General features: G+C 45.5%; 1 protein-coding gene across 1 annotated transcript; it reads left to right on the forward strand.

Annotated features, from left to right (window-relative positions):
• The first annotated feature begins 8,039 nt into the window (after positions 1 to 8,039).
• On the forward strand, positions 8,040 to 10,777 carry LOC141156366 (posterior protein-like). The gene has a single exon (XM_073642557.1). The coding sequence runs from the start codon at positions 8,466 to 8,468 to the stop codon at positions 10,110 to 10,112; it is 1,647 nt and encodes a 548-aa protein (XP_073498658.1). The 5' UTR covers positions 8,040 to 8,465; the 3' UTR covers positions 10,113 to 10,777.
• The last annotated feature ends 1,167 nt before the right edge of the window (positions 10,778 to 11,944 follow it).

The following is an 11,944-nucleotide window of genomic DNA, read 5'->3' on the forward strand; positions in this document are numbered from 1 at the left end:
AGGATGCCGAACTTACCGGATGGAGGGGGGGATCCAGAAGAACTGGAAGAGATTGAACTCCCCGCGTTTCACCGTCATGGGATTACCCAGTATTCCCACCGGTTAAGGGACAGGCATTCCGCCACGTTCAATCCCTTACCCCACTACAGCTCGGCAGAGACGCAAGACAGTGACCCAGCAGTCCGCCTGGGCTGATGCCCGCCTTGACCCAGACGCCCCGGAGGAGACCAAACAGCTGTGGAAGGAGAAAAGTAAACTGTTTCTCTACAAGGGGAAGCTGTGCCAGAGAACTGTCAACTCCCGGACACATGAGCTGACCTGGTAGGTAGTGGTCCCGAGACGGGACGCGGCTATGGTCCTGGAGGCATACCACGACGGACCAGGGCACTTCGGATGGAAGAAGCTGGAGTTCCTGTTGCGTGACCGGTTCTTATGGGTAGACATGAGAGGGGCCATTGAGAGATGGTGCAGAGACTGCGGCCCGTGCAACCTGAGGAGGAAGGACCGTGCCAGCCAGAAGACCCCCTGCAGCCCATCATCACGAAGCAACCACTAGAACTGGTAGCCCTGGACCATGTGAAGCTGGTTCCAAGTAGGTCCGGGTACGTCTACGCCCTCACCATCGTAGACCACTACTCCCGGTTCCTGGTGGTGGTCTCTGTCAAGGACTTAACGGCTCAAACAGCAGCTAGAGTCTTCCAGCAGCACTTCTGCCGTCCACACGGGTATCCGGAGCAAGTGTTGACTGACCAAGGTCCAGCCTTCGAAGCGGAGGTCTTCCAGGAGTTCTGCAACTTGTATGGCTGCAAGAAGATAAGGACAATGCCTTACCACCCCCAAACCAACGGGATGTGTGAGAAAATGAACCAGGTAGTAATAGACCTGCTCAAGACGTTGCCTCTGGAGGAACGCAGCCTGTGGCCTGAGAAACTGCCTGATCTGGTGGACTTGTATAACCATATCCCAGTAAATTCCACCAACTGCACCCCGGCTTACCTAATGAGAGCAAGGCCTGGTAAGCTGCCAATTGACCTGGAGATGGGAGTCCTGACACCCGAGGACACCTCACCAGAAGCAGAATGGGACACGGAATGGCAGCAGCAGTACCGGAAAGTACAGGAGACTGTGGAGCGAAGTCTGTCTCAAGCAAGAGGAAGACAAGAGAGGACTTATAACCAACATGCTCCTGCTGTTCCCCTGGCACCTGGAGAGCAGGTCTTGAAGAGGAAGAGATGGCTCCACAAGTTGGATGACCAGTGGGAGAAGGACCCATACACCGTACTGCCTCAAGTCATGAGAACCCAAAAGTATGTGTCATCAGTAAGGATGGAGGAGAGACCACAGCCACTGTCTCCAGAGACCACCTGAAGAAGTGTCCCGAGCAGCTACAAGGTGCTGAAGAAGACCAGGATATCCTTCAACCCGCAGAGGAAAAGGAAGAAATGATCAGTACCGTACTCGGAGTCTTTCCCCGGTCCTGGACTCGAATCAACAACGCAGTCACCTTTCTCCAGCCAGCCCCTCAAGGGCCTACAGAAGAACAGGGAGTGTCAGGAGAGCAGCCAGCCCAGGTGGCAGAAGGATCCATACAAGCAGCCCAGGAGAATCAACCCTCTGCTAGTAGTGAGCCTGTCGTGCCCCTAGTAAGCCAAAGAATACGCAGGAAGCTGCCAGGCCTACCCGCAACACCTCCTACACCCTGTAGTGCAGAGCCAGATAGTGGGTTACGTAGGTCCACCAGGAACACTAGAGGACAGATGCCCGCTCGCTGGAGAATCTAGAATGTAATGTGGATTAACCTGTAAATTGCAAATGCTGAAAATGGTTTATGTTTTTGCTGCCTGTTTAGTAATTATGTTCCTCTAGATACCCTGCAGGTTTATTTGGACTGCTAGGTTATGGACGCTGAATAACCGGAACTACATTGTAAATAGTTGCACTTGGTGCCTCTTGCGAAGACGGTCACGGAAGAAAAACCTGTCTGGCGTGGCCCCGTGTGGTCCAAAGTAGTTCGCTTCACCTTGCAGCCACGCCCAGGGCCAATGTTTGGGGTTTGCTTTGGACAGGTCCCCGCACCGTTCAAGACTTCACCTTGCTGGGTGACATGGACACCTGGTCACGGACGCGCCGTGACCTCTAAAGACTAAACTTCTTGTACATATGTTGTTGTATTATTGTTTATACCCTGTTATGTTATGTGGCAAAAATGTGTTTAGTCCCGGAGTACTACATTTCACTAGGGGGGAATGTGGCACCCAAGGGGTCTGGTTGCCACAGTGATAGAAATATCACGTCTGAGAGCAAGTGGGAGTTTCCTGGTCAGGAGCACTTAACATGCAACACCTCCTGTCCCAGACCAGATAGGGGAGGAACCTGCCCTATATAAACTGGATCTGGGGCGGGGTTAGGGAAGAGAGTGAAGTTCCAGAGGAAGGGACAGAACAGCAGCAAGGAGCTTTGTAGGAGCCAGGAGCTGAAGACCAGGGACTTGAGCTAAGCAGAGTTCGTCCTGGCAGAAGACGCTAAGAACCGGACACAGGAGTCCGAGGCTGTGATCACTTATATATCCAGCAGCAGAAACCAGCCGGCAGGGGATTTCAGGTCCTCTGGCCATAGGAAGCCCGGAGGCTCAGTCACACACAAGGGACCGGTACCGCCATCGAGGAGCGAGAGCTACCAGAGGGTCCAAGTCACCAGCCATACGGGTGAGCACCACACGGTATACTCAGGGACATGGGCTACTACACGACTTCAGTAAGGTAGCCAGGAAGAGTGCAGTCAGACGGGAAGGCCTACAACTCCACCTGGCCAGGGGGATTCTTGTTTGCTCACAGACTGACCAGGCCCCTAATGCTAGCCAGTACTCCCGGGAGGGTCTGCTTTATTACCACCAGTAAAAGACCCTGGACTGTATCATTAGACTCTGTGTGATTTATGCTGCACCCTGCACCATCACCCCCAGCATCCTATTACACTGCCCTGAGGCTACACTCTTCCCGTGGGGAGTTATCCTATCCCTGTGCTGCATATCTACATCAGCCTCAGCGGTCTGCCTTGCAGCGGCGGTCCTCCCTGACCCAAATCCACGGGTGGCGTAGTCGGACATTCAAAACCCTACAAATAGTCTGCCACAGCATTTAGTCTGACCACCCTGAGCCACGGGATCGGGTTGCCACAACTACCCCCATCATTGCACTGAAGCCCGGTTCCGAGTGCCCCACGGCCCAGGGGGCGAGTCAGCAGCATCAAACTGTGAATGGATGCAAGCAACCCTGCCTGCTTTGATGAATTTCTAATTACAGATCACCGTTAAAAATTATGAATCAGTCAATGGGTGCATGGAAAAAATCAATCAAGTTATGCAATGTGGAAGATATGTTTGTGACCAGAATGAACACTCATTTTCAGCTGATGATACCATGTACCTGTCCCTATTGTAAGTGCAGCTAATAGAGGTATCAATAGGCAATAGAAAAGGCTTTTTTTGCATCAGCGGCACGCAATATAAGGCAATAATAGCTGGCTAGATTAGTTTAATTCGCTATCCATACTGTGATAGCTCGCCCGTACACGAATTTCAGATAAGAGACTTAATATTGTAGAATACAGAATCGATTTGAATTGGCCTTCGTTATTAAGGAGTGGTTCTCCTATACTGTTATTGCGTATTGTAGTGCAGCAGTGTTCACACTGTGCGGTAATGAGGCAGTGACTCAGGAAAAGTTCAAATCAAATGTTTTTATTCTCCAGAAACACACAAAGTAACGGTAATTGGCATCCTCCGAATCGCAACCGGGCCGCCAAAGTACAGAGCCTCCAGCTCTGCAGCTTGCAAACACAAAACTGACACACCCAAACCTTTGCTGCTGGTTTTTAAAAGAAAACTGTGGACATGAGCCACTTGTAAGACCCAGCTGGAGGGAGTGAACCGCTCCACTGCCATCATGTAGTCCTCTCCAAGAATAAAAGCCCATGCCAGGTTTTACTATATCTGCCTTGGTCAAATAGCTTGATCAAGTCCAAACTTACTTTTATTCTGCCCTGCAACCACAGCTATGTCTGTGATTGTAGTGCACTCCAGCGGGTTCAATATGTTTCTATGCACATCCTGGGGGATACATACCGTCCCTTGGATATAATTCCCCTCACTACCTCACAGTATGCAGTAAGTGCAAGGGGTGCCAAAAATTAGGACGCATCCCAAAACCACTTTGAAAAAACATAGTGAAGGGCCTCAGAAAAATTGTTTTAAAAATTATTAAGGAGTGGGTGTCATGCCAGGTGTGGTGAAGACTTAGTGTAACACAGAGGGAAAAGGTAAAGGGAGCCCAGAAACTAGGGAAAGGGGGGGAAGTGGAGACTTCCTAGTCTGGTCTAGTCTAGAGTCACCCTGTCTCAACTATCGTCCCTATATTGCCTCCTCAGCAATCGCCACGCGCGTGCCTCGCCCTACTCTCCCTGGCGTATGGCTACAGCTAAGAATGGAAGGAAATGAGCACTAGTCAACCTCCACTAAACTTTATAGACAGCAAGGGTTGACAAAACAGGGGAAATGGCTTTGCTTTAGATGAACTCCAAATAAGCACACAGCCTCAAGCTCTCTTAGCAAGAGAGAGGGAGCCGCTCGGTCCTAAAGAAAGCCTCTTATCTAAGAAGCTGTCTGCAATGCCAAACGTAGAGATCTCCTGCAACACACTGCAGGGCGACTGTCACCTCTGACACACCCGTGACAGTAACCCATTTGTATGAGTGGCCTCTGGACACTCAGGACCGGGTTTCTCAGGAGAAGAGGTGTGGAATGAGCGAACCAATCTGAGAGCATTCACCTCTGATGCTGAAACCCACATCCTCTCCTCTGGATCATAGCCTTTCCAGTGCACCAAGTATTGTAGAGAATGACATTGGAGACGAGAATCTACAATCCTCGAAATCTGGAACTCCAGATTACCATCATCCATTATTGGGGGCGGTGTTAGAGGTGAGGGCTCAAGAGGGACCACGTACCTTTTGAGTAAGGACCTGTGGAACACATTGTGGACCTTAAGGACCTGAGGAAGTTCAAGACGAAACGCTGCTGGGTTAATGACAGCGGTTATTTTATAGGGACCAATAAACCTAGGTCCCAACTTTCAAGAAGGAACTTTCAATCTTATATTCCTGGTAGACAACCACGCAAAGTCATTCACATTTAGGTCCGACTGGGCAAGCGTATTCTGTTAGCCACATGTTTATACCTGTCTCACATGGTCTTTAAATTACACAGAACACTCTGCCACACCGAGGAGAGCGACAAAGCAAACCATTCCTCCTCAGGAACTCCTCAAGGTCCTCCCCCCACTGAAGGTACCAAACGGTGGATGATAACCGTATGCACAAAAGAACGGTGACCTGCCAGTGGATTCTTGACAATGATTATCGATGGCAAATTCTGCCAGCGGTAAGTAGGATACCCAATCCTCCTGATTTTCGGAGACGAAACACCTGAAATATGTCTCTGACTGACACGCTCGGTCTGACCATTCGACTGAGGGTGGAAGGCAGAGGAAAAGGACAGCTGTACCCCCAGTCGAGAACAGAATGCCTTCCAGAACTTGGAAACAAACTGGGACCCCGATCAGACGCCACATTGGAGGGAACCGCGTGAAGCTTCACAATCTCATTTATGAACACCTGAGCAAGTGTCTTGGCATTGGGAAGTGCAGGTAATGCGACAAAATGAACCATTTTACTGAACCTATCTACTACGACCAAAACCACCGTTTTGACAGCAGAAACAGGTAGGTCAGTAATAAAATCCATGGACAAGTGTGTCCATGGCCTACTAGGGATAGGTAGCGGAAGAAGAGTACCAGACAGACGGGTATGCGAAACCTTAGAACGTGTGCAAATACTACAAGCAGCTACATGTTCAATTACATCCCTATTCAACCCCTGCCACCAAAAACGATGAGAGAGGAGGCCCACAGTTGCCTTACCACCTGGATGCCCCTGCAAGCACAGAGTTGTGATGTTCCTTGATTACTTTGCAGCGCAGATCAGATGGTACAAATAACTTTCCTGAAGGGCAGGAGGCAAGGGCATCCCCCTGAGCCTCTAACACCTCACCCTCCAGTTCAGGATAAAGACCCCTTTCTGTAATAATGGGGATGGGTTCTCATGGTCACCACCACCAGGGAAGCTCCAGGACAAAGCATCAGCCTTGACATTTTTGACCCCTGGGTGAAAAGTGACAACAAAATTGAACCTAGTAAAAAACAGGGACCATGTGGCTTGCCTAGGGTTGAGACATTTAGCTGACTGGAGATATAACAGGTTCTTATGGTCAGTAATAATAGTAATAGGATGGACTGCCCCCTCCAACCAATGTCGCCATTCCTTGAACGCCAATTTGATCGCCAAAAGTTCTCTATTACTCACGTCATAATTTCTATCAGCCGAAGACAATTTTTTAGAAAAGAAGGCGCATGGACACTATATACCAGGGGATGACAACAGCCCCAACCCCGACATCCGAAGCATCGACCTCCACAATAAAGGGTTGAGAAACATCGGGTTGACTAATTATAGGTGCAGTGGCAAAATGATTCTTTAAGGAAGAAAAAGCCTGGAGGGAAACATCCGACCATTTGAAAAATCAGACCCCTTCTTAGTCTTGTCAGTATTGGGTTTCACAATAACACAGTAATTTTGGATGAATTTCCTGTAAAAATTAGTAAAGCCCAGAAAACAGTGTAGAGCCTTCAGGTTCTCGGGACGTTCCCAGTCAAGAACTGCACGGATCTTCTTCGGATCCATCCGAAAATCTGAAGATGACAAGTGTTGGAGGCCAACAGGTACAATATATATATATATATATCATAGGAATGACTGAACTCTGCATTAAATTTGAGTGCTGGATATTTCCAGGACTCTATCAAGAGATACTAGGTACAAGGTTGTGAACCTGCTAGGCGAGAAGGCCGGTGTTCTTTGTGTGATGTCCTTTGTTTTAGTGATAAAGTAAAGGTTGCATCTACATATGGAATGAGTATAGGCCCTCCAGCCTCCTGGATGATACAGGTACACACACCTTCTGTGGTGAACTTGAATACAGATCCTGTTTTTGTGTCCTAGTGTAATCTACATATGTACACTGCCCCTGTGGATTTGAATTGTATACCATTGCTCCTGAGGTAGACATCCTGTCTCCAGCCTATGGATATGTATATTGGTGCACAATGCTTTTGATGAACATCTTGGAGCCAGCCCAAATGGAGTTGAACCTACACGAGGACTTTCTTCCAGAAGTACAAGAGTGCCATCTGCAGGAAGGTGTTGACCAATGCAGCCAATGACAATGCTCATACTACCCTGCCACAGAAGATACCGGAGAAGAAGGGCGGAGTCGTGGGTTGTATGTGGGTGTGGATGTGAAATTTTTAGTATAAATGAAGTAGAGTCAAGACTATCTCTCTCTCTCTCTCTGCCATGAAGGATCATTGCTAAGTATACTTATAATTGTATTTGTATTTTCTCTAATTAGAGGACATTGAAGAAAGGTTCTATTGTGAAATTGTTGATTGAATTGGCTTATTATTATCTTATTTTTCTTGTTATTAAACATCTGTATTATTTTCCCAAACTTGAGTTATTGATTATATAGGAAAGGTTCAGGACAGGAAATAGAAAGGGAAATCACCACCTACATTTGGCACCCCAGTGGATCGTGGAAAAACAACATTCTACGCAGAACCTAGAAGTTCCCAACTGTTTCAACCAAGTGCCTGAGAAAATCCGGTTCCTAGACCAGGCAAGAAAACCTCTTCTTCAAGGAGACAGACTCAAGGAGAATATCTTATCGGTGGACAAGTGACACGCGGGTTCGTGGAAACTGAAACGCCTAAGATATTAACTGGAAGTTCTGTGATATTCTTCATCAGTGAGCGGACGCGCTTATCTGGTAAGCATACATTCCTTTAATTAGATTTTATACATTCATTATATTTTATGTTTATCAATATCTTTCTGCTAGGTTCAGGCCTGTTTGTCTATTTGTTTAGTGGATTGTTTATTTGTTTGTTGAATTGTTGCCGGTAAAGTTAGGGTAGCACCCTGTTCATTGAAGTTCTCATAAGATCTAAAGGGTAAAACCAGACATCTCTGAGAAGAAAGTGAGGTAGAGGTTAAAAGTCTAAATCTCATGTTAAGGGGAAGTAGCCTTATGCTTCAATAGGAGATCACTCTTGGCCTGGATCTTGGATCTGTAGTTGATGAAGGGCATGAGACACTGTCGGTCAGATATAGGTAAAGTCACAAGACTGTGGCAGTAATTGCCTAAGGGAAAAGATTATATTCAATCTTGAGTCCCTGTTTTAGTGAAGTGATATTCACTGGTTTCTGTATTGTGTTTAGTTAATTTGTAATTTTTGTTTGGAAAGCAGATTCATTTTTGTTGTCTTCTGTGAAAATAGTTGGACGTAATTAACATGGAAATAGTCAGTAAATTTATTGAAAAATATGCCTCTGCTCAGTTCAGTACTTGTGCAGATGATGCATTGACACATCAGTTTAATGACCTTATGAAACAATGTGAAGGGCAGAATGATAACAAAAGTAAATTGTCGAAAAAGAAAGCAAAGAAAGAGAAGTTAGCAAATGTTTTGTGTATGTTGTTGAAGATGAAAGGAATTGCAGAGCAAAAGGAATTGCACTGGTATTCAGAGAAAGCTCAATTAAGAGGTGAAGTGGACAAAATTGAACAGGAAGTCAGTCTGGCTATTGCTAGTGCTGAAGATCATAATTGTGAGTGTGAAGATCTAAGGGATGAGGTAGACAATATGAATTACCAAAATTGTGAATTAGAAGATAAGCTGGAGGAGTATAAGGAGAGATGTAAACTTAGGCAACAGCGTATTGCTTTGCTAGAAGGAAAGGAAGCAGAGTATAATGACGATATGACAATACTTAGGAACCAGTTGCATGATGCTAATGTAAAATTGGAGCTAAAAGAACATTGTATTATGTCCTTGAAATCACAAGAATGTACTAGAGGGAATAACCATTGTTATTGTAATCAAATGTGCAAGTCTGCTGATCAGAAGGAAAGAGATTGGAAAAGAGGGGAGGAGCAGCCTGTGTGCACGGCTGATAACCCTGAGGATAACCCAGATCATAGTTCCTCTCTCTTTACTCCTGAGTCAGGAGGAAGCAGACAAAGGAGAGACAATTTGCTTAGTAACAGCAACAATTTAGTCCAATCCACAACACTATCCATACAGGATAAGACAAATCTATGCCAGATATTAGGAAAATTTAATACAAGTGCCTCAGCCATTAGTCTTTCCAATAAGTTAGAGGCAGTAGTGACTCAATACAGTCTGGATAATAGAGCTGCATGTGCCTTACTTCGGGTATGGCTCCCATCTCAACTTTGTGAAAAACTGCAGCCCCCTGTAGGAGCTCACAGAGGATTATCTGCAGATCTTGAATGTAATTGGGGAAATGCTAGTGACAGAGTACAGGAATTAAAGAGAGTTATGGGGGGACGAGATATGAGAGGTACTAATGCCTTAGAAAACGCAAAATTAAATAGAGGAGATGATCCAATTATTTTTTGCAGTGAATATTTGACATTATATCGTTCTACCTATAACTGCCCTGACAAGTCTCCTGATGATAGCAGTTTTCTATATTCAATGGCTAACAAATGCACTTTTGTTGATTATCCAACAAAGGTTGCCTTGAGGAATGCAAATTCCTATCAAGCCTTTGTAAATATATTAAAGGATTGGATTCAGGATACAAGTCATGACAACAAGCCCCAAAAGAGGATATCAGAGGTAGTCAAAAATGAAGGCAAAGTAAGGTTTGTTGGAAAATGTTATAAATGTGGTTACACAGGTCACACTATGAAAGAATGTAGAAGTAGTAGAAGAGTTATCAATAATAGACCTTTTAATAATAGGAAGCAAAGACAAGAACCAAATAATGCAAGGGATGGAGAGCATAGTCTTCCTGAAGTTACATTATATGGCCCACTTCTGGATGAACTGAGGAAGATTGGGAAGGCAATGGCAGAAAAGCCAGAGGAATTAAAGACCCCACCTCCAACAAATCCTTATGTAAAACAATAGGGATGTCAGGCCCCAGTGTTGTCCCTAGTGAGTCAGCTTAGCAGGGACAAGGGCGGGAGACCCCGTATTCAGGGTACGGTAGGGGGCCATCGTACAAACATTTTACTGGATACAGGGGCTGCTGTCAGTTTGACTAATCTGGATTTGATTAAAGACCCTGGTGGTAAACACATTTTTCTGAGAGGGTTTGGAGGACAGTTAGTATCTTCAGAACAATCTTTACCAGTGACAATAAACCTGGGAGATCTATGTGTTGAGCATGGCTTATATCTTTCACCAACACATGAAGGTACCATTATTGGGTCAGATGTTATGAAGGAATATGGACTTATTCTTGATTTATGCAACTGGATGTTGTGGAGAGGATCACGGTATAAAGGCTGTTTAAAAATGGTTACTGACAATTATGGTATTGATTCCATCAAAGGTGCTCAATCTTTAGATCCAGCCATGATATTGAGAACAGATGATGAAATATTGGCTGACATCTTGTGGCAACATAACAGTGTGTGGGCAAATTCAAAAACCCAATGTGGCAAAGTGTCCAACATGGTAGTAATGGTAGAGGGTCCTGATCCCCCACCCCAAAGGCAGTATAAAATACCACCAGAGTCAGTCCCCTACATTAAGAGAATACTGGATGATTTGCTGATTCAAAATGTCATCAGGGAATGCCAATCCACCAATAATGCGCCGCTATGGCCAGTTAAGAAACCAAATGGTTGGCGTCCGACATTGGACTACAGAGCTTTAAACAAGTGTACCCCTCCTGTCACTAATGTGGTTGCCAAAATGCCTGACATGATGACAGCACTCAAACCCTCCTCCACAGTATATTCATCAATAGACATCTCAAATGGATATTTCTCCATTCCCTTACACCCTGACTGTCAATACAAATTTGCTTTCACATTTCAAGGGAAACAATTAACATTTTGTCGGTTGCCACAAGGATTCAGGTCCAGTTCTACCTACTTTCATAAGTGTATGGTTGAAATTTTGTCATCTTTTTCAGAACCTGATTGCATTGTACAATATGTAGATGACGTTCTGCTCCAAACTGACACAAAAGATCAGCACTACACATTGTTGAATGAGCTGTTAACACTCCTTGAGAAGGCAGGTCTCAAACTTAATCCTAACAAGGCCCAGCTGATGAGAGAGTCTGTGTCATTTTTGGGAGTGATAGTTTCAAAAGGGGGGAGAATTCCTGACCCCAACAAATGTGAAACTATTAGGAAGTTGCCTAGGCCAAACACAAAAACAGGAATGAGACAGTTCTTGGGACTTGTCGGATTTTCCAGAGATTTCATAGAGGGATTTGCTGAGAAAGCAAAACCCCTCTATGAACTCCTAAAAGGTGATAAGGGAGAAGCTGATCCACTTGAATGGATGGAAGAGCATGAAGGAGCTTTCGTAAGGTTGAAAATCAGCCTCACTCAAGCACCTGCTCTGAGCAATCCAAACCCAGATCTACCTTTTGCATTACAGGTTCATGCCTCTGTGATAGCAATTACGGCTGTATTGCTGCAGGAGAGGCAAGGAAAATGGGTTCCTGTTGGATACCTATCAAGGTTGTTATGTCCTGTTGAAATAGGATTTGATGATTGTGTTAGGAATCTGTTGGCAGTGCATTGGGCAATACTATCCACAGAGTACATAGTAGGATTTTCTAAAATCATACTCCAAACACCCCACACTCCTATCAAAATGCTCTTGGAGCGAACACTCAGTGGTGTATCTTCTCAAAGGGTAGCAAGATGGCTTGTCGATTTAACACCTAGGAACATCACAGTGACTCACGATACTAACTACATCCTACCACAGTTGAT

The sequence above is a fragment of the Phyllobates terribilis genome, unplaced genomic scaffold (genome assembly GCF_046119375.1).
Source record: "Phyllobates terribilis strain yellow unplaced genomic scaffold, ASM4611937v1 Scaffold_8__6_contigs__length_399053987, whole genome shotgun sequence".
Lineage (NCBI taxonomy): Eukaryota > Metazoa > Chordata > Amphibia > Anura > Dendrobatidae > Phyllobates > Phyllobates terribilis.

What these genes read in the sequence shown, in the direction of transcription:
- LOC141156366 (XM_073642557.1), top strand. Translation starts at nt 8,466, where the DNA reads ATGGAAATAGTCAGTAAATTTATTGAAAAATATGCCTCTGCTCAGTTC.